The 26628-nt window shown below is 39.0% G+C and overlaps 4 protein-coding genes across 12 annotated transcripts in view; all 4 read right to left on the bottom strand.

Moving 5' to 3' along the window:
* Positions 1 to 8045, bottom strand: part of LOC108889255 (protein MTSS 1) — a 51958-nt gene extending 43913 nt beyond the window's left edge. For all 7 annotated transcript variants that reach the window (XM_018685632.2, XM_051075963.1, XM_051075965.1 and 4 more), the window contains exons 1-3: positions 7511 to 8045; positions 5567 to 5628; positions 106 to 179 (exon numbers count right to left, since the gene is read on the bottom strand). In XM_018685632.2, the coding sequence (XP_018541148.1) occupies positions 106 to 179; positions 5567 to 5628; positions 7511 to 7582 (208 nt within the window). In that variant the 5' untranslated portion in view covers positions 7583 to 8045. The remainder of the gene's footprint in view (positions 1 to 105; positions 180 to 5566; positions 5629 to 7510) is intronic.
* A 1660-nt stretch (positions 8046 to 9705) lies between these two features.
* On the bottom strand, positions 9706 to 16033 carry mal2 (mal, T cell differentiation protein 2). 2 transcript variants are annotated; one of them, XM_051076235.1, is made up of 4 exons: positions 15727 to 16033; positions 14232 to 14300; positions 11645 to 11845; positions 9706 to 11072 (listed from the first exon to the last, which is right to left on the bottom strand). In XM_051076235.1, exons 1-4 carry the CDS (start codon positions 15841 to 15843, stop codon positions 11001 to 11003), a joined length of 459 nt encoding a protein of 152 aa, XP_050932192.1. In that variant the 5' UTR covers positions 15844 to 16033; the 3' UTR covers positions 9706 to 11000. The 2 variants fall into 2 exon arrangements, with proteins under 2 accessions (XP_050932192.1, XP_018541236.1); XM_018685720.2 differs by lacking the exon at positions 14232 to 14300 and adding an exon at positions 14037 to 14207 and having other exon boundaries at positions 15727 to 16010.
* Positions 16034 to 19212: 3179 nt separating this feature from the next.
* LOC108885637 (CD209 antigen-like protein E) lies at positions 19213 to 21211 on the bottom strand. Its single transcript, XM_018680073.1, has 4 exons — positions 21106 to 21211; positions 20837 to 20911; positions 20322 to 20558; positions 19213 to 19589 (listed from the first exon to the last, which is right to left on the bottom strand). Exons 1-4 carry the CDS (start codon positions 21209 to 21211, stop codon positions 19213 to 19215), a joined length of 795 nt encoding a protein of 264 aa, XP_018535589.1.
* A 1732-nt stretch (positions 21212 to 22943) lies between these two features.
* Positions 22944 to 26556, bottom strand: LOC108889315 (CD209 antigen-like protein E). 2 transcript variants are annotated; one of them, XM_018685709.2, is made up of 4 exons: positions 24710 to 25013; positions 24378 to 24452; positions 23940 to 24176; positions 22947 to 23761 (listed from the first exon to the last, which is right to left on the bottom strand). In XM_018685709.2, the coding sequence occupies exons 1-4, from the start codon at positions 24813 to 24815 to the stop codon at positions 23385 to 23387; spliced, it is 795 nt and encodes a 264-aa protein (XP_018541225.1). In that variant the 5' UTR covers positions 24816 to 25013; the 3' UTR covers positions 22947 to 23384. The 2 variants fall into 2 exon arrangements, with proteins under 2 accessions (XP_050932194.1, XP_018541225.1); XM_051076237.1 differs by lacking the exon at positions 24378 to 24452 and having other exon boundaries at positions 22944 to 23761; positions 24710 to 26556.
* Between the last annotated feature and the right edge of the window lie 72 nt (positions 26557 to 26628).

Here is a 26628-nt window from a genome sequence, read left to right as displayed (position 1 = left end):
ACAGGTATGTCAAGACTGAAGACTGAATCCTTTAAGAGATGAAGAACAGCGGAGAGGATCATTCATTACACTCTCAGTCTTTTATATATGTGTGTCTATTCCTACCTCGTGAGTTGGTGGCCAGGTCAGCCACTTTCTGAAAGGCATCTAGGAAGGCAGCGATGGCAACCACTGTCGCTCTGGGAGAAAAAAAGAGAGAGTTTTAGTTAAAGAAAAAAAAAAGGAAAAGGGGTGTAAAAAAAAATCACACTTCACTGACAGAAAACAACATACAATACCTTGTTTTACGAGATTAAAAACTGCACACAAGAAAGGTAAAAACCACAGCGCAATAGTCATGGTAGAGGCAGGACTTCATGTCAGTCAAAGGTTATATAAATACACAGACAAGGTACTAGCTGATCAATTGTAGTAATTACATACAGGTGTTGGCAGGCAAAGACATAAACTGATAAGATGCTTTTGCTGAAGGAGAAAAAAAATCTTTTGCATGTGCACATATGTGAATGCATATGTGCTGCATTTTTGATTATGCAAACATCAACCCTGATAATTTGATAAAATATGACTGAGTATGAATAAAATGTAAGTGCATGTGTATGTGTGTGTGTTTAAGTTAAAACTTAAACATGCCCTGCTGTGTAAGGAATGTCTATGTGATTACTTAGAGACCGCTGGAATCTGTCCGGCTCAGCAGAGAAGCTCTCGTGCAGCCTTTGCCACACTTACAGTTCAGTGAAAGGATCAGTGTGGGATCTACCCAGTTCAGCTCTAAAATGGAATAGAAGCCTATGGCAAGTCCACAACTCATACACACTTATCTGTCATTTGGTATAGTTAGCCAAGTGTTTATAAAATGTGACATAAAACGCTGCCTATAACAGACTGAAGAGAAGGCAAAACCCAGTCCCCTAATAAAAAAGAAATGGAAGCATGGTGTAAGATTACTTTCTGTTTTACTCATTATAGACACCATTTTAGTGGTATCCCAACTGATTGCCTGGCCCCCTGTCTGACCAGTTGCTTTGCTGACTAGCAACAGGCTGAGCCATTGGAGGGAAAGCTGACTGGTTAACTGACAAACACTGCCTGGCCTACTTCAGAAACAACACTCCTCCTATGATTAAGATCACAGGTATGAAGATGAAAGGTTCTTGGTATGTGTTTGTGGGTGCATGCGCATGTATGTGATATCTGATCTCCTCAGCAGAGACGAGACTATCCTTCAGTCATGCGTGCTGGACAAAGAAACACAATTGTCTAGAAATTTTCCACGCCATGTCCAGCCACAAAAGCTTGTTTGTTCTAACCCTGAGTACCTTAATTTCAAAACACCTGTTATCTTCCATTCGCCAACAGAAAATCCTCATAACACAACCTGGGAATTTCCATAAACACTCCAGACAGATCTTCACAACTGGGCAAAACAATAGCTGAAAACAGGAGAGTGGTGCTCCTAATGCATGGGGCTTTGGGATGGGGTGGTATTCTTAAAGGGGAAGTAAACTGATTTTACATATCAAAGTCTTTTTACAGGTCTGGGGGGCACTACTGTGTATGTGACGGAAATTTCACATTATTTGGGCCCGAAGACTACAAGCTGGAGACAGAATTTTCATCTTTGCTTGAGGCTACATTACCCACACTAGCATAACACATCCAAATCACCAACCAGACTGCTGGAGGTTGAGTTGTAATGTGGGTAATGTAGGCACCAGGTTTTAAAAAGGTAGAAGAACACGTGGAAAGATAAAGACAACATCTCTGTTTCTGCTTTTGAGTCTAACATTAAATACAATACTAAAATGGTGAGGTACCCTATTAACGCATGTCTTTTGGGGTAGATGGACATTAAACTAAGCTGAGTTGCAAAGTATTCTGAAAAAAATTAGCTGTATCGAGACTGTTAAAGTTGTTAGCCTATTCCATCAAGTGTCTGTGACAGAAAGGGAAAACAGAACACAACTGATAAACAATAAACAACCCTGGTCCCTAACTTAGTTACAGGCCTTAATATTCTTCTTCATTCAAGTGACTGTCAGGTCTTAGCATTCAGTCAATGATGGAACAATCATTTCCTTTATCACTCAGAAAACTCAATATAATGTTGGCTAATAAGTGCTGCGTTGTTTCAGAGCTGACCAGAAGATCCTAGGGTGTGTCCTGCAAATGGAAAAAGAAACATACTCGCAGGCACACACAGATTCCTTTCTATATATAGCCCAGTACGGGCACCGGAGCAACCTCCAACTGATATCTACCTCCACTCATTCATAACATGTATACATTGGTCTGTGGATCATACGTTTACATGCACTTGTAGCAAAGTCTTGTTCGGTCAAGTTTAACTTGTTAATCCAAAACAGGTTTGTGTGGGAAGTGGTTTTAACTGAAGCCTGTTTTTAATATCACTGGCACCAGTGCACTGAAGTACAGTGAGCAGTGGTTTACAATTACTAGTAATGATCATTTGCTGTAATCTGTTCCATGCTTTTACATGAGAAATGCTAAACTATTAAACTGGTTTATCCACTCGCTACACTTTCAACTACTATGAGTGCAAAGAAAGACAGGGATGAATCATAGTTTTAACACTCAGCAGCACTGAAAAAAATAAATGTGAAATTTTACATACTTTCTGGCTCAACTGACTGTCAAATTGGGTACCTTCTTAAGAAGTAAATGAATAATAAGTTGCAAAGGCAGAATAATCAGGTTTTAATTTCAGCCCTGACAGTCAACCAGAAAGCCTTAAGACTTATCTAGCTGTACAAATAAAAAAACCCTGCTGATACAAGCTTTCAGCTCTGCACAGTACTCCAACAATGACCTGACTGCTCCCATTGGCCTTAAAATCTGCAAACGCCCCTGTCCTGGAGTCAAGACAAACGACTTTAACATATCTATTCCATAAGGCCTTGGCCAAGCCAATCTAAACTCCCCATAGACCCTGGTGTAGTACAGCAGAGAGCTCTTTCTGACAATGATACATTCAGCCCTGCTGCCTCCATCTATTCTTAGTTCAACAGAAACTAGAATGTGACTGTAGTTAATCTGAAACATAGAAAGGGGTTGTGTTTTACTCCACTTGTTTCAGGTACAACATACCAAGAATTATGACAGAGATATTGATCTGGGTGTAGAGATTTTTTATACTCGTATATATGTATTAACTCATATCAACCCATCTGCTGAAAGACTATACATCTCTCTTTTGAGCCCAGATAAATGTTGTGACCATACAGTTTATAAGCTGAATTGGAAGTCTTTTTCTTCACAAAGTGAACTATAAATCAGAGGGAGAGGGAGGCCTGTGTGTAAGCCTTGCTCTGACACAGCTGCATCAACCATGACCCACCAAACACTGACAAGTTAAAAGAGGACTGTGATTAGAAATCAGCTAGCCTTTATTCCACCCCACCCACTTTCTTCAAAGCTCTGTTCAATGCACATGCATGTATGTGAGTATATGTGTATGGGTGTGTGATGACTGCTTAAAACCAGAATGGCCAGGAAAAAAAGCACCACATTTGGACAAAAAAATGACAGAACAGCCCCAACACTGTAATTGGTTGATTTCCTAGTTGCTTTGTGAGAGGGGAGCAGAGGGGCTAAATTACAGAGTAGTCTGCCTAAGGACGTCATTACACAAACAGACATATGCCGCTACCACTGCTGGCTAGTTACTTATTGAGGCCAAGGAGGGACGGTGGGTGTGTTTGTGTGTGCCCCTCTATGTAGTCCAGTCCCCAAACAGATTACAGAGGTCCTTGGGTGGGGGGGTCACACTGTAGTCAAAAAGGCTAGTTTGGCCACATTAGTAGTGGCTGGAGACCAGCTTTAAAGCAGACAGAAAAGTCTTATTTGTAGGTCAACATGAGCAAGCCCAGCTAGCGCTCCAGCAGCAGAGACATCGTTACAGCCAGCCATATGCCACAACCACTGCAGCCTGGAGCGGGGCATAGGCCAAGCTTGATCAAACCGTAATGATTACATATGGTCATATTTCTATGGATGACACTCAATTTGTTCTGAAAGGGAGGAATTGACCTTTTCTGAGACCATCACTTGAATGATCCTCGTAGGACAAGAAAGTGGTGCAATGCCATAAAAAAATAGGTCAAAATATGAGACAATAAATACACTAAATACACTGTAACATATTGATATATTGGACTGAAGGTAAAGTTTTCACTCACTGTCAAACAGCCACTAACCTACCAAGACTGGTAAAAACATCTCTCTGACACACTGTAGGTTCAACTCACCTTCTCACAAGCATAATAACTGGATGATTTGTTCTTTTATCACAGTCTCCAGACACACAGACGTCCTACTGCTAAACAGCCAGTCATTAGCAACAAGGCCACAAATACTCCCCTGAGCTTTAGCATGGCAGGGTCACATATTTAACCCATGAATGATGGAGACACTTGAATAACATATCATCATTGATCAGCCTTAATACTGAGAAAATGGAAGAACAGGACACTGAGTGGCCCCTGGAAAGTATTGTTAAATCCTTGAGCCTTTATTCAACTGTCAGTCTTAGTCTGTCTGTGGACACGTGGACACTTAAATGGCTAGAGAACTGCCATGCATTGTTAATCACGGAGTAATTTAGACCACAGGACATCCGTATTTACAGTACTAGCTGGACAGTGAGCCTTTATTTCAGCTGTCGTAGGTTGTTTGTCTCCTGACACGTGGCCACTTAAAACCAACTAGGAGAAGTGACTGGGATTGGCATCCATTGTTAGCATAAGACTTGGAATAATTCTGGCAGGAGGTGTGTAAATTTACAGCATTAGAAAGACAAATTAAATCAGGCTTAAAGAAGACTAAATGGGGGAGAAGGGCACATATTGACCTTTGAACAGTATTGTTCAGTCATTGGGCTTTTATGTAAACTGTAATTACTTGTTAGTCTCAGGACACGTGGCCACCTAAAATTTCTTGGGAAGAGAACTGACATTGACATCTAATGTAAATGCCAGATAAAATACAAATCAGTTGATGAAATTATTTTTTTTAGTGTAATATATACATAGGGTATTAGACATGCTATGCAACAATTACAGTGGTACTTCCCAGGCCAGGTTGGTACTTAAAAATCTTTACAGTCTCTGAGTGTCTATAGTCAAGTTTCCCAAATTTAGTGCTTTCACAGAGTTTCGAGAAAATCTGCATAAAGAAATTAATATACATTTCAATTCCCTCACTAACAGTTGGTGGCACTAAAACTCCAGTTAGGTGCCATTAAACAACTGCTGAAGAAGATAGTGCTTTGAGATGACTGAAGTAAAAGAGGTATAGTCAAACCTCAAATAAACAAAAACAATGTGGACAAAATGATGGAAATGTAACATTTAACTTTCTGTATCATTTAAGGAATAATAGTCTCCTCAGGTTGAGATTACTGGAAGAACTAAATTACTAAGAGAAAATGCTGATCCCTCTTCTTTTTAATTTTTTCTGTTGTAATAGATTTTTATAGTTTTCACTGCCAATAAAAACGCACAGAAACATACAAATGTGTTGTGCGTGTTTACAGACACACTCTCACCTGAGCTGTGACTGCAGTTTGCCAGCCTTGGTGATAAAGTCCTCCCAAATAGGGTAGCTGCTCTGTGGAAAAAAAAAGACACAAACATGAATGACACAATCATCAGAACATATTTCAGTATTCCCACAGTTGCATAACAGTTGAACCACCATGAGACCATGCTGGTGCCTCACCTTATCTGCAGGGCTAAACAGAACTAACCAAGGCTTATGCCTTCCCATACGCCCGTAACCCAGTTATGTCATCCCAAAAACATATTTTTCCATACTGCTGTCAGTAGACCTGAGGGAATCTCAGAATTTAAGCTATAGGATGGAAATTTGTTTAGTGGGGCTGTATGCAAAGGAAAAGCATGAGATTTGCTCTGATTACAGAGTAAAATTTAATAACAAATTACCTCCAAATATTTCCAAACAGCTGGCTTTCATTTAGCTCCTACTTTGTTTAACTTTCTTTTTACTACTATTAATGGGACAGCAGACATTACCATCATGTCTTGCGTGTGTTAGGTTGCAAAATGGGTCACAGGCCTCTTTTGGAAAGATCCCCACACAACAAGGGCACTAATACTATGGTATAATGAGCCTGGTTCCCGATGGAACTCTAAATTTACTCAATTTGGGTCCTGGGCTGAAAATAGTTGAAGAGCCTTTTATAAAAACTATCACAGAGAACAAGTGGCCTAATGCATCTACAAGAGGAGGCTAACATGGTAGAAAGACAGCACATGATAAAGTGATGAATATACTGCAGCATGAGCACATGTTTGTCACTGATGTGCTACTACTGTCGTGGGCCTGAGGAATGTCATGTTATGCTGTCAAACATTACACCCAACAACCATCTCTCTGCCTACTTTACTCCTCTCTTTCTCTTGCTCCCCCCCCCTCTCTCTGAGGAGGTCATCACTATCAGCTCTACCTGCTTCAGTATAGATATCAAACACTCCAGCATCAAGGCAAATGAGCTTTCTCCACATTTGTCACTCTTGTTGACAGATAAGATTTACATAGAGAGTCAAAGTGAGATGCCACTTTGTTTTCTGAGTCTACAACCCCATCTGTAGTAGCATTAAAAAAGGCCCACTGAAATTTTGAATGGCTTAAGCAAAAAGACAAAGCAAATACACTAGGCATTTGCATATTTCCACTGCTGCTGTCTGGCAGCATAGTTATCTGACAGTTAAAAGACAGGGAGACCATGAGCTACCCAGTCAAGTGAGACATGGAAAGTGGAGAAGTGCTGAATGTCTGAGCAGTGTTCATAACAAACTTTCTGACTCCAGCAGACCCCGATGGCTGGCCATTTGACCTACACATGTCAAAGCCTTCAGACCCTGTGGGTAGTTTTCTACCCTGACAGCTACATTCCCTACATTCCTCCAGGCAAGTACAACAGCTGGGAAATCTGCTAATTGTCTCATCAGCCAAGCTCTGTCCAAAATAACATCAAAATAAGATGCCCTAGTTTTGGGGAGTGATGATTGCCCTATTTATCCAATGTCGGCTGCTGCATCCACTTCAAACTAGAACACATTAACTACAGACGAAGAAGTAGTATAGCGCAGTCGAATATAATTGCATTGCTACCACAAAATGAAAATTAATGCAGGTTAATATAGAATAAAACTAGAAGCACCACAGCAAACACCACAGTAAACAAACAAACAAACAAAAAACTCACAAATTGGAAATAATGCCCGAAATTTGCACAGCTGTAGGAGATTTTTATCGACTTCTAGATACACAATAAAAATTTGGTATACCTCTCAGTTGACTCTAAGTTAGCTAAGTTGTTTTTACTTTTCTGTTGCAGCAAATTTTAATTTACAACTACCGCCGGGTGATTGGGACGTTAACTAGCCGGGGTAGTTAGTTTCTGGAGGACGCTCAGTGGCTCTCGGCTATCATAACTCGTGTTGCTAAGTTCATTTGGCTTACTTACTTTCATGTCTCCGATAACAGTTTGGAAGAGCCCTCCGAGCGCGCTGCATTCCTTCTCGATAACAGCCTCCATTTTCAGGACCAACTCCAGTGGTCAGTCCCGACTCAGTGAGCCGCTTTCAGTTCGCCACCTCCGCTCTCCAGGAAAACCAAAAACTCCAATAATGAGGGGAAAAATGAACAAAAACGAACTAACCTGTGTGAAATAGTTTCTGCTGCTCTGACAATGACGAACAAAAACTTTTATCTCAGATAAAAAACAAGAAACGGCAGCTCGGTTCTGTTCTGGTGCACCGTTTACTTCCAATCAAAAGACGCTGTTGGGACGAAGAGAGAAATTTAAACCCCCCTCTCCCCTCCACGCCGCCGCGGTCATACCCATGGCTGGACCATGAAGATAATCTTTTGCAGTTTTATACTCGAAACTAGAAATAATCCACAATGTTCGGGTGGTAACGTTGTTCCGTTTCTCGACAGGTAAATACCGACACACAGAACTGCACACACTGCCTTCCTCTCAACACTGAAAGAAACGACTCGAGAAACAAGAGTCAACTCTCCCTGAATAAAGAAAAAAAAAAAACGCTTTTCCGGTTGATTATTTTCCCACCAAAATAAAATGTCTGATTAACGTCAGTTTTTAAAGTCATCCTGAATTGATTGAAAATTTGTGCTTCAAATTAGCATTTGGCTAAACTTAATAACACGAGTGTTATCAAAGTAAGATAAAAGTAAGGAAAAGCGGTATTCTTTAAACATTGCAGTGGTATCATGTATAAGTAAAACAGTTTTTGCATTAGTTCAACGCAATATAATTCATACATGGAAGAGAGCTTCCACTGATAGCTCGAGGTAAAACTTTCACCTACTTTGACCAATTTTTGCACATTTCTTTTACTGTGAAGGAATGCCCGCGATACTTCCGGTTTTATTCTGTCAATTTTGAATACACGATGCAAAGCTGGTGAGGTGAGCGGGGGAAAATAAAGTGCGTTCATCAGTGACGTCTTTCTTTTGGAAGTACTTTACCGTAAAGAGACAGAAGTGAAATAAGGGCTGAATATATACAATAGTCTAAAAACGTCTCTTCTAAAACACATATCGCTGTGAGTTTTGCATGATTTCATAAGTGTTAAGGGTGCATGACGCAGGCACAATATTGTAAAGCACCACCAACATTTTTTGTTGATGCTAACGTTTTGCTATTTATGTATAAACATAGGATAAATGAGAACTAATTCAACACAGTTGAGCAGTTGTAGATAACGGGGGACATCTAGTGGCTAAAATAAAAGCAGCAACATAAATCACTGCAGGGAGTTCAAGTTTGGTCCAAAATCCCACCACAGACTTAAGTTTCATTCAAAGTGACAATTACTGGAACAAATAATGAATCCCTTGTGGTGACCATTGATCTAAATACAATATCTATTGTGCATAAGGGCATTTATAGATTATAATATTTAATCGCCTTAATAGAATTCTCAATGGCAAATATTTATTATCGTGCACTCAAGTATATTACAGTACACCGTGAGATATTAAGCTGATTGTTTGTGTTATTTAAAATTAAATATATGCACATATATGCACAGAATGAGCAAAAAAAAAAAAAAAAAAAAAAAAGTTCCACCCTTTCTGATTCGAGTCCAGTCCCCGTAAGAAAAAATCTAGAAAGTCGTCTGTACATAAAGGAGAAAGACAGGACTTCACGTGGCCTGATGCCAGCAGGTCCACTAAAATATTCTTTGCTACTGTCAGAGGGGGTACTTAAAAGATCACAAAAAGCCAAAAGTGCTTAGAGAGAGCTAAAAGAGGTTTTTCGGGTTCAAAGACAATCTGAGGGTTAACTAGTGAGCTTTCAGCAACAACATAGAAGGAAGACTTGATTTATTGTGAACTCCTGAAGGGTGTCTGAATATATCTAAACAGGAATATATATCTTTTTGGTGTAATTTTCAATTTTCTGTACACTTGCTTTCATGTGTAGGATTTAAAATAAATAAATAAATTCAAATTCTAACTTTGGCGACTCATAGTGGTGACATCAAGAAAGACACTGTGGCAGATGACAATTTACCCCTGTAATGATGTATGGAAAAAATCATCTTTTTTTTTTCTTCAAAACCTTTATTTCTGTAGGTCTGAAATGCATTTAAAAAGTCAAAAACAGCTGGTAACAAAATCAATCAAAGATTCTCAATTTAAAACTATTTAAAATCAATAATAACTTTTAATAGCCTAATGCAAACAAAACTATACAATAAATACTACTACTAAATCATGTTGCAAGTAAGATAGTTAATGATTTGGACAATTTAATGATGCATTAAAGGTCAAACACTAAAAACATACTACATAAAACATATATTTAAACAATTCACTGATCACTGTTTGAAATATAGTAGCTGACAAAAGCATTTTATTGATGATCAGATTAAATGATTAGTTTTTATTAGAACTCACAGGAATGACAGATGTACAGTATTTAACCCAGACCTTGGTCAATTTATATTTAACAATAAGTCACTGGATTTAGCCATTCAGGACAGTAACAGATACTATTATGTGATAAATATTGTCTGTGTAGCACAATAGTTACAATACAGTGAATCAATTATGCCAGATATGCTGAAAAAACCCAACAAAAAGTGCTCATAACAGGTAATTAAAACTTTGAAAATTCAAATATCAAATCAACTTACATTTTAAATAATGGCCACATGTAAAAATGTAACAACAGACATGTTAAATCTAGAGTGAGTTGGCAGCTCCTTAGCACCAAGGTAACTGAAGAACAGTGAAAGCAATTAATTTGCCTTTCAGGGTCTTTCCAAAAAAAAAAAAAAAAGCATCACATTAACGTCCTTGTGCATATCCTTTTAACAGCACATGTGCACGTGTTTTTGTGGTAATGGAAATGGGAAATATTTTCTTTGGTGAGGATGTGACTCAGGAAATGGAGCAATACTTGTATAATTACTTGTATGAAGTGGGTAAGAAAACAGAACTATAACTGTCAGAGGCATCACACACATCTTGCAAAATTGCCCTGCATAGCCTAAAAATGCACCACTTTCCCTAACTTCACACAGATTTTCCTGGCAACATTAAGGAAGGCTGCAGAACAGTGAAATCATCAGGTTAGCAGCAGAGGAATGAAATTCATTTGGTGCTAACTGGACAGCAACTGCTGTTCTTCATTGCTGTTCTCAAAATATACTTAACAGCACAGACACAACCTACTTCAACAATCTATTGCTGTATGAATATTATTGTCCAGAAATCTGAACAGAAATTTTGTCATCCATACTTTTCCCAGTGTAGCTTTGATGTTGTGATCGCTTGCTGACAGGAATTTCCTATAAGGAAATAATATAGTTTGCACTGACCTGAACTGAGGACAGTGCTCTGTGTGGAGCTTTGTAATGTTTTAACACACACTGAAGTTATGAAGCATTTGTAAAATTAGGTTATGTCAGTTTTCATGGTTACATCCTCCACCTCTTGAAGCCCATCAACATACTGCAGCCGTAGCATAGTGTCACCACAAATGCAAATATCTGGAATAGAAAGAGTAAATAACAGTCAACCAGTTGGTCATATACAAAACATGTTTCATTAAACAAACTGGCTCAATCCATAACCTCAAAAGTGGCCCTATTGTAAACTGAAAATTGTCAAGTCAATTTTCTCAAGGCACTTAGCAAACTGACAGTCCTAACTAACAGCAGAGCACCACAGACATACACAATATTCTGTTTACTTTTGTTATGGTGGAAACTCTTTCACATGGTATCCAAAGGTGCAAAAGGTGTAAACAAAACCATAACCAGAGTTCAGTCAGCAGGGAGGTTACTTTTAAACGGAGGTGTTTTTCTGACACGACTCATTGAGAGCCTGAAAGACACTTGGCACTATTACTTTGAAAATTGTGAATTCTGTTGCAAAATGAGATTTGTTTTACCTTTCAAAGACACAGCTTCTCCTCTACCTCACCAGAAGTCACTAAACAGGTCTGACATTGAGCTACATTCATTCAGATAGTTCTGAGTGCTCTGTAATAATATGAATTAAAATGCACAGATTATGCATACAATATTACAGAGCTAATTTGAAGATATAGGGCACTCACCGTTGCTGCCACGTTAATACTGTATTGCTTGTCACTCAGGACTGTGAATATATTGCCTCGAGGGTAGGTTATACACAGGACAGTGTCAGTGCTGTTAGGTAGTGGCTTGACGTGGGCTCCTCCATTTGCTGCTGTAGTTGCTGCCTCCAACACGAAGGCAGCAAAGTAGAAAAGCAAAGCTATGAAATGGTAAAACACATCCTAAGAAAAAGAAGAGAGAAGGCATTAGAAATAGTGACGACAGAAGAGTTCAGTTTCAAGTTTCAAATGTAAACAGCTACAGACTAAGTGAAAGGGGGTTTTTGTTAACTTGTTGAACAACTGTTAAATTCCACTACCCAGGACAAAGTGTGGAACCTTTTGTCCTTCAGGAACAAAGAATGACCAACGTGAGTTTTTTTCCCATTGGGTAATTATCACATAACGGCTGCACTGGTTATTGCAGCCACATGTACTTTGGCATTCGTACAACAAACCAGACCATCTGACAGAGAATGAACCATTTTAATTAGGTGTAAAACATAACATGGTAGATACAGCAACCACAGCAAATAAAGGAACAAGAGAATAAAAATTGCAAGAGAGTGGAAAGGTTTACATGATTTGAAAATCAACCATAAGACACAGAGAAAGGGATTGAAGATACAGAGGCGGAGAGACAGAGAAAAGAGAGTGAGGGCGTGTCAGAGAGTAAGGAAGGTTAATGAGAGTCTGTGTTGTCGACTCTGTGAGCCTGGCAGGACTACAGTCAGGCCTTTGTTGTGCTTTGGTGTGAGCTCATCATCCATGTCACTCATTGTTCGGCCGAAAACAAACGACCCCACACGCCTGGCTACTCCTGGGAGCGGGGCATGGAGCCTGAGGCAAGGCTGGTTCTGTCTGAGAGCCCAGACCTTAACACACAGTCCTCTACAATGACATAACATGACAATATGGCACAGGTTCTCACTTTCATCTCATGTCACTGATACATTTATCATAGTTATGGCACAACCATACTAATAGACTCTCCACTTCTAGCAACTGGACCACCATTTGTAGCTTGGGCTCATTATTATAAATGAATTTTAGACTAAGAAACCAACCTAAATATGTTGCTTTCCACTGAAACAGAAAGTGCTGCAGGCTTCTGTTGGCTTGTTGGATTCTGATCAATCATGTTTTATTGTTTTTTCTTTTATTGTAATGTACAGGTAACAATGAAACATCATTACCTGTAATGAAATTCTTGGACTCAGACCCCTTTTGGACCCCTCAAAAACTGCACATGGAGGATGCCGAGAGGCAGCAGCCATCCCCACCAGCGCCATTGTGTGTTGTGTAGTTTCTGTTCCTCAATCACCACTAGCACGTCTACAAAGTCTTTCAAGCCACCTGATTTGCATACACTCAAGCAGTTACTTACATCTGTCATAGTAACAACTTGGCTGTGGTCTGTACTGGCACTTAATCAGTCAGAACATGTGAATAAGTCACATAACTCTGCATGTACTAACAAGAGAGCTAATAAATCACAGAGCTGAATCATTGCATGTTTTAGTAAAGAAATATAATTCATTTTGCCACCTTAAATGTATTAGTGTTTAATTGTTTAGTGGCTGCCTTAGATACTTAGATAATGCTAAGACACTGGGCCTGGGTGAGTCTTTTTCAGTGACATAACATGCTCTTTTATGGAAGTTTTTTAATGTAATATAAAGAGTAATATTTTTTTACTCAGCATGTGTGTTCACACTTAGATAAGTGCTGTGTAGTGGTGGGTGAAATCACAAGTGAGCTTCTGTTTGTTCCTTATAGTAGAACTTACATAATAGCCACAGACATAGATACTATTCAATCTACAAGCAATCACACTGACAAAAACAAATGCAGCTTTCATACACTAAAAGGAAAAATATAACAGATATAGCTGAACATGTAAAGAGAAAGCCAGAACCTGGTACCATACTATTAGACCACTGTATTACAGCAATGCCCAATTTGGCCCAAATAAGACAGTTGACTTCTAACTTCTATAGAGCAGTCATTGTTTGATATGTAGACAGTTCAAAGCACAAGTTAAACTGAAGTACTGCCACTGCCATAAGACTCATTTGCAGTTTTGCCACTGAACCAGTTCTCTGACTTTCACGCACCAGCTGCTGCCATAACAACATTATCAAACACTGACGGCCATCTTAAATTTCAGAGACTGGACTTTTTGCTAATCGACTGCATTTACACATTGTTTTAAATCACTGTTGTTTGTTTCGTAGTCCCTTAAGACATGTCTTACATTGTGTCACTTTTTCACTGTAATTGTGTAATCTGTGTATGCTTTACTTTGGTATGCAGACAGACAGATGGACAGATAATTAAGATGACTAACTGACTGACTGATCAGCTCATTTACCAAGAAGTTCCAGTCAGTGTTGATGCGGTCAGCCAGGCCGGTGATGAGGAGTGTGAGGTAGGCGGAGGAAAGGAAGAAGGCAGTGACAGAGACAAACATCACCCATCCCTGCAGCAGAGGCACGGGCACATCGGAGGAAGCCACCAGGATCCATACTAAGCCACCAAATAACTGGGGATATAAACAAAAACTCACACTGAAGACAGATGTAGTGTGAACTTTGTTGTATATGCTGTAATCCTCAAGACGGAGCTGGCAAAGGCACTTTCAAAGTTCATAATGTTTTAGTGGACACATTTGGATACTGCAGTTACAAGCTTGTCAACAGTTTATAATGCACTAGGCAGACTTAAGGTATAACAAAGGTATGTATACTGGTACAGTGTATTGTACCTAGGGGGTACACAAATCCAACTTTTTCTCTTCCAGTTTCTATACTGGTACCTACTCCCCATCTGATACCAGTGCTCTGTTTTTCACAAAATTGGCATTTTTACCACTGCATGTGACTGACTGGGATCAATTATAAGTGAGGTAACATGAGGCTGGGGGTAGCCAAGGTGCCAAAAAATTCTACTGTGATTTAATAAATGTAACTGAGTGCATTAAAACCGAATTTAATGACGTTGACAAAGAAATTGGATATAATGTGGACCAGTTATATCTGAATCGTCCTTGAGATAACTTTTGCTGTGATTCTGCACTATATAAATAAAATTGTCTTGACATGACATCCTTAATTCTGCAGTTTATCTGCATTATTTTAAAATGTCACTTAAAACACACTCTGGTGTACAGATCAATTTTGTCTCCTCTTAAAAGCAACGTCTTACCCAGTTGCACCTTTTGAAGCTGGCAAACAGGATGTAAATATTGCTATTGCAAGGCTGTATGAATAAAATACACTGTTTTGTTAGAGAATGCATGGCAGAGTAGCCAGTGTTATCTTTGATATGGTTTACTTTGGACTAAGGTGCAAACATGCAGGTACCTCAACTGATTAAAGCACTACAGAATAGGGTGTTACATTATGTAACTTTTCAGCAACTACTTTAAGGCTATCTACTATAGTTAATGACAGGTAGTACATGGTGACAAGGTTTTAACATCAGATACAGTCCTGTTTCCAGCTGAGGGCCTATCTACACAGGCCTTCAGCTGAAAATAGGCCTAAAGATAAATAGTCAAATGATCGGTCTATATTCTCAGAGCATTTTAGAAGTCACCTTGCAGGGTTAAAGGTCACGAAGAGACATAAACTAAAGCTGCCACTCAAACTAGAACTCAGAATGAACTGTTAGTAAAGTCATTATTAAGGAGATGATGCTTGTAACACAGTTGGTGTTTTATGTTTCTACACTAGTAGTGAGAGGTGTGGTTTTTGATTCCTTGCGGCCAGACCTGGCAACAATGCTTGAGGCGACATTTGCCTTTGCTTTGGCTGTCAAACAATAAACCCAGCCTGAGGTAATGACGACCAGTGTGTGGGCAACTTTTAAACACACATCAACGAGTAAAGACAGCGTCGGCAGCCAAGAACTAAAAGTCTGACTAGCCATGTCTGACAATGGGTCATCAATTATTAATTAAGAAATACTGACTACAGGCTAGGCAGACTTCTACAACACCAGCAGGGTTACTGATAAATGTAAGAAATACAGCTGAATATTCGAAACAACAAGATACTCACTATTTCTAAACAGACCAGGGCTCCAGAGTAAGTCCTCAATACTTCCAGTCCCAAAGGTAGAGAAATAGTTGGCGCTGGGAACGAGGTGGCAGCGGGATTAGCGGCTGGTTCCGACATCTCTGTGTCTCCCTCTGTCTTCTCTCTGTCTCCCCCTCTCCTCTGCCTCTCACCCCCTGTCTCCCACTGAAGAAAAGACTCCGTTCAACAAAGGAGCGGGAGCAGCGAGCGAAATTCCTCGGGAGTCATGTGTCCCCCTCCCAAAAACAGGTCGGACAGGTGCAGGTGCCACTCCCTGGAAACCTGCGCTGCATTCAAGGACCTCGCGGAAGTTCCTACATTACATTAACCATTTTGTAAATTTCTACTGTATGTCCACGTGAGACATAATGTCAGCTTGGGCCGAAATGACTGAAGGTTGGTTTTAACTGGTTGATGTTTTATTCTCAATGGCGATGATTGTAGGTGCAGTAGTTTGAACTGTATACACAATTTAAAATACATGTTCGTTTGGGTTTTTTCAAGCTGATAATCCCTGTTTATTTAGTCTTTAAACTAGTGTAGAGATCAAGTTTATATGTGTAAGGTTGGCAAGACGAAGACAATAAGATGTGAATAATTCATGTGAATGAGCTTTTAATTCATTTATGGTCAGAAGTTACCAAGTACAACAGAAAGGGAAGCTAGGAATATACAATACCAATTATCCAAAATGCATCTCTTTATGTATTGATATATATATCTTGGTTAATGGTTATAACATGCTAATAAATTTGATTTTGACAGCACAAATATGCTTTTAGAGCTCCCTGCTGTCTGCTTCAAGTAGCCTTTGTCATAAAAGCCTTGAGGGTGTGTTTACAATGATGAAAGCACATAAACTGGTCACTCCTTTACTATGCCCTCCACACCTTAAACATCAGCTCTGTAAAACTGTAATCACTAATCATCATATGAGCTCATTTTATACTCTTGATAACTCCAACAGTAACTGAAGCCACCAATTTTACTCTCATTGAATAAGTTTATTGGGGGATTTGACACCCTGTGTGTGTGAACAGCCACTAGCAGACAACACAGCATTAGTGAGAAGGCAAATAAAATAGCTGGGAGTCATGACTCCAGAACCCCATTGATTCCTGTCAGAAAAGAAATGAGGCCTGAGAAACAATGGTGTGTACGCTGTTTAACCTTCAAAGTGCAGGAGCAAATCAGTTTAAAGAGTAAATATTAGTTTAAGATCTAGCTGAAGAGAGAGGAGAATTGATTTCTAAACAGACTCTGCAACATTGTAACTGTATTTGCCCTAAAACACAGCACTGTTCTATAGGAGATAGGTAAATCTTTTTTAATCAAATGATGAAGTAAAACTGCTTTGTTGTTATGTCAGTTTGCATGAGCATGAGTTTCTCATGGTAAGCCACAGTTAATATTTAGCTAGGACTTGGTTTATGTGAAACAATGTTGACATAACCTCTGAGAGGGCACTGGGCTTAGTTCAGTATGGCATGGCAGTAAGAATCAATATGACCTGTGTAAGACCCTGTATCCTGTACTGTAAAAGACCATCGTTTATAGAACCAGGAATGCTAGATCATAAATATTTTTTTCTTTTTTTAAAGGGTGGATATTTTCCAAGCATCAAGGAAATGGGTAACGAAGTTTTGGCAAGTGCAGATTTGACCCTCGTCTCTGTACATGGAAACACATTTAGCACAGTGAATCTCTGTAGCCCTCACATCTATCTCACAGCAGGAGACGTTTATTTAAGAAGCAATGGAAGAAACATTCAGAGGCTACAATACTGTACATTTTACTTCCAGTACAAAATATTTATAAGAAATATTGTGAATATGCTGTATCATTTTTAATGTATGTATCACCTGTACCTTTCATTTGATATAAGGAATGGAAAAAAAAAGTCTGAAGGGCTTGCTTATTATGAAAATGTAAAATTACTTTATAACAATTATGTAATTTCCCCGAGGGAGTCATCCCAAAGGGATCAATAAAGTCCGTCTAAGTCTAAGTCTAAGTCTAATTCTTATCAGACAATCTAGTGTCTTATATACGTCCAAGAGGACCAATTGTAATCCGTGCAAAGAGTCCAAACATCAACTCTGGTATTTGAATTCTATGGGTTTACAAATCAGGACATAATTTAAAAAAATCATCTTTTCCTTTCCAGGTTTTAAAATGATTCAAATCTAACCTCAGGTGTAAAACATTCTACAACAGATTCCACTGTGTCATTATTTATTTAACAAAAATGAAGCCATAAGGGAGAAGCAATGCATGAAAAACTAAGTACACACCATGATTCAGTAGCTTGTAGAACCACCTTTAGAAGCAATAACTTGAGGTAATTGTTTTCTGTATGACTTTATCAGTCTTTCACATCGTTGTGTAGGAATTTTGGTCCATTCTTCTTTACAACATCGCTTCAGTTAATTGAGGTTTGCAGGCATTAGTTTATGCTCTTTTAAAATCCCGCCACAGCATTTGGCGGGATTGAGGTCTGGACTTTGACTGGGTCATTGCAACACCTTGATTCTTTTCTTTTTCAGCCACTCTGTTGTAGATGTGCTGGTGTGCTTGGGATCATTGTCCTGTTGCACAACCCAGTTTTGGCTAAGCTTTAGCTGTCAGACAGATGGCCTCACATTTGACTCTAGAATACTTTGGTATACAGAGGTGTTCATGGTCAACCCAATGACTGCAAGGTGCCCAGGTCCTGTGACTGCAAAACAAGCCACCAGGCTTGACAGTTGGTATGAGGTGTTTGTGCTGATATGCGTGGCGTGGTGCATTGTGGCAAAACATCGCCACTTTGGTCTCATCTGTCCAATGGACATTGTTCCAGAAGTCTTGTGGTTTAGTCAGATTCAACTTTGCAAACCTAAGCCGTGCTGCCCTGTTCTTTTTAGAGAGAGGAGGCTTTCTCCTGGCAACCCTTCCAAACAAGCCATACTTCAGTATATTTAACTTCATCTTCATCTTTAACTTTATTTAACATGCTAACTGAGGCCTGAGGCCACATCGTGTTAACACACACCTGAATGCTACAGACCAGCAAACTGCCAAAATCTTTGCTTTTAAAGAGGTGGTCACACGTGTTCTCGATAAATTAATCAAGGGCATTTGATGATCAGCACCTAGCTGCTACTTACCCTCTTAATTCTTATGGAAGCATCAAGGGTGTACTTAATTTTTCACACACTGCATCTGCTTTATGGTCTAGTTTTTGTTAAATAAATAATGACACAGTGTAATATATCATGCGTCGTTGTTCATCTGAAGTTGTATTTACCTAATTTTTTTTAAGCCATGCTACCTGATTTTTCATTATATCCTGATACATAAAACCATAAAATTCAAAGAGGGTGTTCTTTCATTTCACGTTACTGCATGTGTTGCACTCTACAGTATGACAGAAGGGCCTGAATCACATCAGCTGTAAGACCAACTTGTATGGCTGCCCAAAGGACCTTAATCCTCACACATCCATGGTATTTCATTTTCACATGGCATGTCATTCCATTCCCCATTTGGATTTGAGAGCTCCACACAATCCTCATTTCCCACATTATTGGGCTCCCCACTTTGCCAGAATCCCCTACCTTCTAGGTCAGACCCATCCACCCACCGCCACTTGTTCTCTTGCTGCATGTCAGACAGACCAATCCAGGTTCTGGAGTAAAATTTGGAAACAAAAACCAGCTCATCTTTTGTGGTTATAATCACCAGATCAGCTCTTCTCTGTAGACAGTCTTTTCTGCTTTCTTCCCAGGTTTTAGCTGCTCCTTTATCAGAGGCATAGTAGCACTTGTTGTTGAACTTTATCCATCCCTGGTAGCAAATTCTCTCTAGAGAAAGCAGAAGTTTATTTTAATTATTCTGTTACTGAAACCACCAAGATTTGGGGTCCAGGTTGTTAAGATTGATTTCCATCATTTAGTGATGTTATTAATAACAGCTCAAAGTGACCACCTGGCTCAGCCACTCCTGAAGCACATATCTGCTGTAAACACTCAAATCAGGTATTAGACCAAAGAGAAACTGAAGTGAGTTTTTACTTTCAGCATTACAAGAGAAAAGAGAAATTTAACAGTTATGCAATTTAAACTTTTGGCTGCCATGGAAAGTTGCTCTCTTAGATACAAGACTTTTTGTGTTGAGTTTTTTTTTTTTTTTTTTTTTTTTTTTAAGTTATACAGAGGTATTCAGTGTTTCTGTGTAGCATTAAACAGACAGTACATGATTATTCAGAGCAGGTGGACTTATCAGTAACCAAGCCTTGCACTTGCTTCACTGACAAATGATTTACACTGCCTGCTATGTTAACCCTAAAATCTGAACAAGCAGCAGGAAATGTAACAGTCTGTCTGAAATTATGCTGTGTTATGATAAAGAATGCCATCATCTTCATCCTTGTATTTAATAGATTATATTAGAAAATACTTTATGATCCAACCAAGTCTCCTGTTGTTTGATAATGTTACTTATTTTTGTGGGTTTTCTTCCGTTTCCTTTCAGCAAATCCAAATCACACAAAATTCTATTCAAGGTTCTATTTCTTGCTTAAGTACATTTCTTACCTGTTTTGCTGTGATTTAACCTTCTGACGTCTTCTTGTAGTTTGTCTCGACTTGCAGCCACAGCCTTGTATTGGCTCTGTAGCACGTCTAATTCTTTTTTCAGGCTGCTGGAATTTCTCTTCAGCTGGTCTCGTTCATCCCTCAGAGCATCTCTGTCTTTTGTCAGATTATAAACCAGGTTTTCACACTCCATCAGACCAACTTGAAGCTTTTTCCAATGACTGATAGCACGGCCATCTGTAAGAAGTTCATTTAGAATCATTGAAAAACTGTGAAAATTATCTGGTGACCATTCAGACACACTGTTAAACTCACAGTATTGATAGGTGTTGAATTTTTGGTGACTGATTTAAAGTATTCATTGGAGTTTTTGACCTGATGTGTCTCTGGATACAGATTTTAAAAGCTCTCTAAGACTTAATAACAAACTTTGGTTTCTGCATGCTTGATATAAGCTGAATACTGAGGATTTTGTTGTGTACTTATGTTCACTGTTGAGGCAGATTGTTACTCACTCTGGGCCACCAAGCCTAAAATCACCAGCAGCAGTAGAAATCCCAGACACACTGCAGCAGCTCCAATCCACCAGACTGAACCATGAGTCAACACAAACCACAAACAAGCAATTCAGATGTGTAATTTTGCTTAATGGTTTAATTATTTTGTCAGCCTCTATCTATCACATATATCTTAGCATCTTTAGAATTACTACAGTTAATTACTACAGTTAATCAGTTACAGTAAATGTATGTTTATAGGAAGGTGGTAAGGTGTGTATTCTTACCTGGAATTTGAGGTAGCCATCCATATTTTGATCTGTCATCAGGAGCCATCAGAGTACAGCTGTCTCTCTTAACCTCAGCTGTTTTGCTGTTCAGTTCCACAGACATCTGTCAGATTTATGTTCAGTGTTTTTCACCTGCCTGGTTTTCACTCACGTACTGAGTTTCCAAGTGTCGCATCCAACAATTTTTTTACTAATGTACAGTGAATAGTTGATACAGCAAAAATACAGGTCTTTTCCAAACAAAACTACCAAAAACTGGAAGGTTTGTTTGGAAAGGATCCCGCCTTGGGTTGAAGTCTTATTTAAAGCAGCAGTCTGGGATTTTTTTACATTAGTCATGAGCTGTTGTGGATACCAACTGTTAATCAACTGTTAAGATCCACTTTGCAGATTCATTTATATTTATAGTTTATACTTGCTTGTAAATGACCAGCGGTGTGTATTAGCAATGTATTTTAATCTGTGATTGCTTTTCAGTCTTATATTTGCATCAGCATTGCGGACTGAGTCTTTAAGAGTGGCACAGTTACAGGATAATCTGCCAAACTCTCAGCTTGCATTTCTAAGCTCATTAAGCCAAATTGTGATGCGATTATCAGAGACCCGTCTAAGACCAGTCAGTGAAAAGAAACAGAACATTTCAACTGTAAAAACAACACTTCTCTTGTCTGGTGCATGAATCATATGGAAGTTTAGAGATAACCAAGTTTAGTGAGGACAAAACCGTACACTTAATGATAAACCTGGACCGGGCAAACAGATCTGTGTCCAGTGGAGGTTCTGTTGTGATGGTTAACAACATTATTTTCTGCATAGGTGAAACGTATATTGTTCATCATTTTTTGACCATCCACTGCCATCAGAAACACTCAGCATTACAGTGGTAGATGTCATTTGTAAACCCACTGAGTGCATAGATGAGTGGCATGCATACAAGGGTTTCAACATGGTGTTCATCAGGTCGACCATGTAGGTCCAGTGGCCAAAGAATGGGTGGATGGTTGACCTCTGCAAAGCATTCTGACCAGAGAGGACACAACATATGGTAGTTTAGTAAATCATTTTGGTAATTTAAATGGATTAGTGAGCACCTGTTTTAATTGTCCTTATAGTTCTTGGTATAGTAGTTGCCTCAGATAATGAAAATGCAAAGACAGTGAGTCTGTCTATAAGACTCAGTATCTTTTTCAGTGACATAGCTTGCTCTTTTTACAAGAGATTTTTAATGTGAGGCTAAAGAAGAATGACTTTTCACAATAGTGTACTGATGTGTATGAGAAAGAACTACAGTATTTCCTCAGAGATTTTACACATGATATTGATATTGTGAGTAACATCTATTCATTTTTTACTCAGTATGTGTGTTCACACTTAGATAAGTGCTGTAAAGTGGTGGATGAAATCACAGTTACTTACATCTTAAATTTCAGTGATTGGACTTGGACACTGTAATATGCACATCAAATACTTTGGTATTTTCCAAAGCAAGAAGGGACAGAAAATGGATTATAAAGAAACATTATGGTAGCTCTGAAATGTATTTAATTAGAGCATAGAGGACTTGGTCTGTGTGGAACAGTGTTGATATAACTTCTCAAAGGGCACTGGGCTTAGTTCAGTTTTGTGTGGCTAGCAGTTAGAATCAATACAACCTGTGCAAAACCCTGTATCCTGTAAGATAAAAGGCTGATGGATGCTTTCCAGGCATCACGGAAATGAGTAAGGAAATTTTGAGAAGTGCAAATTTGACCCTGTTCTCTGTACAGGGAAACATATTTAGCATCTTCTGCAGCCCTCACATCCATCTCACAGCAAGACAGCAGAGATAACCCCTTTAAATATTTTATTATTTATTTAAGAAGAAATGGGAAAAAAAACATTTTGTACACATACATTTTACTTCAGGCAGAAAATAGAAATAAGAAATATTGTGAATTTTCTGTATCATTTTTAATGGATATATCACCTTTGCCATTTTATTTGATATATGAAATAGGAAAAAAAACAGTAGGCTATGTCTGAAAGGCTTGCTTGTTATGAAAATGTAAAATTACTCAATAACAGTTGTTAGCAGACAGTCTAGTATCTTCTATATGTCCAAGAAGATCAATGGTAATCAATGCAAAGAGCCTAAACTTCAACCCTGGCAGTTGACATTTGGGAAGCAGTAAGATAATGTGTATAAATATGAACATATGTGTTGTACTCTACAACATAATGGAAGGGCCTGAATCACATCAGCTGAAAAACCAATTTGTATGGCTGACCAAGGGACCTTAATCCTCACAGATCCATGGTATTTCAATACTACAAAGTGCATCATTCCATTCCCCATTTGAACGTGAGATCTCCACACAGTCCTCATCTCCGCTATTATTGGGTTCTCCGCTTTGCCAGAATCCCCCTCCTATCAGGTCAGACCCATCCACCCACTTCCATTTGTTCTCTTGCTGCATGTCAGACAGACCAATCCAGGTTCTGGTGTAAATTTTGGAAACAAAATCTAACTCATCTTTTGTGGTTATAATCACCAGATCAGCTCTTCTCTGTAGACAGTCTTTTCTGCTTTCTTCCCAGGTTTTAGCTGCTCCTTTATCAGAGGCATAGTAGCACTTGTTGTTGAACTTTATCCATCCTTGGTGGCAATTTCTCTCTAGAGAAAGTACTAATGAAGTTTAGTTATTCTGATATTGAAACCACTAAGATTTGGGGACCAGGTCCCATCTTTTAGTCATGTTATGAATAACTCAAAGTGACCACTCTGCACCACCTATCAAACTTTCAAAGGATTCTATTCAAGGTTCTATTTCTTGCTTAAGTATATTTCTTACCTGTTTTGCTGTGATTTAACCTTCTGACGTCCTCTTGTAGTTTGTCTCGACTTGCAGCCACAGCCTTGTATTGGCTCTGTAGCACGTCTAATTCTTTATTCAGGCTGCTGGAATTTCTCTTCAGCTGCTCTCGTTCATCTCTCAGAGCATCTCTGTCTTTTGTCAGATTATAAACCAGGTTTTCACACTCCATCAGACCAACTTGAAGCTTTTTCCAATGACTGATAGCACGGCCATCTGTAAGAAGTTCATTTAGAATCATTGAAAAACTGTGAAAATTATCTGGTGACCATTCAGACACACTGTTAAACTCACAGTATTGATATATACTGATGTGCCTCTGAATGCAGATTTTAAAAGCTGCATGCTTGAGATAAGATGAATACTGAGGATTCTGTTGTGTACTTATGTTCACTGTTGAGGCAGATTGTTACTCACTCTGGGCCACCAAGCCTAAAATCACCAGCAGCAGTAGAAATCCCAGACACACTGCAGCAGCTCCAATCCACCAGACTGAACAAACAAAAACCACAAACAAGCAATGATGTGTAATTTTGCTAGATGTTTTAATTACAGGTGTTAGTCCCTATCAATATTTCATCACATACATCTTAGCCTTTTTAGAATTACTACAGCTACTTTATTATAAGGTTTAATTATTTTGTCAGCCTCTATCTATCACATATATCTTAGCATTTTTAGAATTATTACAGTTAATCAGTTATAGTAAATGTATGTTTATAGGAAGGTGGTAAGGTGTGTATTCTTACCTAGACTTTGAGGTAGCCATGCAGATTTTGATCTGTCATCAGGAGCCATCAGAGTACAGCTGTCTCTTTTACCCTCCTCTGACTTGCTGTTAAATGCCACTGACATCTCTCAGATTTGTGTTCAGTGTCTTTCCCCTCCCTGGTTTTCACTCCCACACTGAGTTTCCGAGTGTTACATCTAACTGTTTTTATGAAGGTAAAATGATTTGCTGACAAAGTAAATACAAACCTCTTTTTTCAAAGGACCCCGCCTTGGGTTGAACTCTTATTTAAAGCAGCAGTGTGAGATTTTTTTTATTTTTTTTTTTTTTTACAATAGTTATGCGCTGTAGTGGATACCAACTGTTAATCACCAGTCAGACGCACTTTGCAGATTCATTTATATTTACAGTTTATACTTGCTTGTAAATGAGTAGCAGTGCGTAGTAGCAGTGCATTTTAACCTGTGGTTCCGTTCCTGTCTTTTATTTGCATCAGAATTGTGGACTGAGCCTTTAGAAATGGCACCGTTACAAGATCATCAGCAAATTCAGTGCTTGAATTTCCTGTGAAAAATAACAGGATGTCAGCTGTCCTGATGTTGGTTTATTGATGCTTGGGTATAGTTAATTTGGAAGAGCAGTTTTTATACACTTAAAATCACTTGTTCATAGCAAACTGCGTAACTAACCAGGGACAATAAATACATATACATTTTTTATAATGTCAGCTTGAAGGTCCACTTACCCATTTTTCAGAGCTTTTAGGCACACGTTCAATAAATAGAGCTGGCTCAGGTATCATCACATGACCAAAGGGGGACACATATGAGAGGGAGATCATGACCCATCTTGGTCTTTGATGCTGATGTAAATGCACCATATGGGGAAAAGTAGATGCTATGTAGTGTAGCGATAATTTGCTCATTGGCAACATATTGCAAAGACTTGAAAGTGACACTAAGCCAAAGTGATTATCAGAGACCTGTCTGATTTCAGTTGAAAAAATGACACCTCTCTGGTCCTAGTGACAAAACCTTCCACTTTACAGTAATATAAACAATATTATTTCCTGCAGAGGTGAAACATATGCTGGCCAACTAGTGGGTGGGTGGTTGTCTGGCGTAGGAGGACCAGAGGATCACACCTCTCAGAGCCAGAGAGTGGGTGGACACAACATCAGGTTTGGGTCCTATACTAATCAAGTAATCTGAAAAACAAAATACACAGTATGTAGGATATTCAGCCTGTGTATAATGACACAAAACCACCACACAACTCAGTGAACACCTTGAAATATTATCTCGATTGTGCTTTGAAATTGTTATGGCCAACACAGGCTGTGGATGTGTAATGTTACAAAACAGATATTACTATCAGATAATCAAGAGCCCAACACTACTGCACTCAGTGAATGGCCGATAATCCATCTACCCATCTGAGTAGCATATATCCCAATGAGCCTAACTTCAACTAGTGGCCTATAAAAGGGCAGCTAGGGAGTATCAGAGTTATAGAGCAAAACGGGAGACATTAAGTCTGCTGCTGCTGTGTGGCTCACCTTACAGCGGAACTGAAGAGACATTCACAGAAAGAGTGTACACACACGAGGAGATACTAAACCATCTGGCAGAAAGCAAAGGGGAACAGGGGCAGTAATTAAACAGGTTGGACAAGCAGGAACAGCAGGGGCAGGTAAGGAAGTGGGGACCAGGTGAGGATAATCAAAGGGGCGGGAAACACACAAGGGTGGGAACTGTAGAGACTGACAGAGAAGTATACAAAATAAAACAGGCAACCAGGCCATGAAACAACATAATAAGAGGTAACATAGACAGGAAAAAGCAACACATTAGTTATGCATTTACACTTGTGTGTCTGTCAGCAGGCTATATGTGTATTTGCATCGGGGGCTGGATAAAATGAGGGGAATGCCCCAAC

This window comes from Lates calcarifer, linkage group LG15, assembly GCF_001640805.2.
Source record: "Lates calcarifer isolate ASB-BC8 linkage group LG15, TLL_Latcal_v3, whole genome shotgun sequence".
In the NCBI taxonomy this organism is placed as follows: domain Eukaryota; kingdom Metazoa; phylum Chordata; class Actinopteri; family Centropomidae; genus Lates; species Lates calcarifer.
Note: the sequence above shows the minus strand (reverse complement) of the source record. Positions and strands in the feature narration are given on the sequence as shown.

Bases quoted from the DNA above. Each gene is read 5' to 3' on its own strand.
- mal2 (XM_018685720.2), bottom strand. From the start codon at position 15,843: ATGTCGGAACCAGCCGCTAATCCCGCTGCCACCTCGTTCCCAGCGCCA. The intron at 14,208-15,726 runs GTGAGTATCTTG...TTATATCCCCAG, and splicing joins CCCTGGTCTGTTTAGAAATA to TTATTTGGTGGCTTAGTATG. The intron at 11,073-11,644 runs GTGAGTGCCCTA...TTTCTATTCCAG, and splicing joins GTATTAACGTGGCAGCAACG to ATATTTGCATTTGTGGTGAC.
- LOC108885637 (XM_018680073.1), bottom strand. From the start codon at position 21,211: ATGTCTGTGGAACTGAACAGCAAAACAGCTGAGGTTAAGAGAGACAGC. The intron at 20,912-21,105 runs GTAAGAATACAC...CTCATGGTTCAG, and splicing joins ATGGCTACCTCAAATTCCAG to TCTGGTGGATTGGAGCTGCT. The intron at 19,590-20,321 runs GTAAGAAATGTA...TGCTTTCTCTAG, and splicing joins GTTAAATCACAGCAAAACAG to AGAGAATTTGCTACCAGGGA.
- LOC108889315 (XM_018685709.2), bottom strand. From the start codon at position 24,815: ATGTCAGTGGCATTTAACAGCAAGTCAGAGGAGGGTAAAAGAGACAGC. The intron at 24,453-24,709 runs GTAAGAATACAC...TTGTTTGTTCAG, and splicing joins ATGGCTACCTCAAAGTCTAG to TCTGGTGGATTGGAGCTGCT. The intron at 23,762-23,939 runs GTAAGAAATATA...TACTTTCTCTAG, and splicing joins GTTAAATCACAGCAAAACAG to AGAGAAATTGCCACCAAGGA.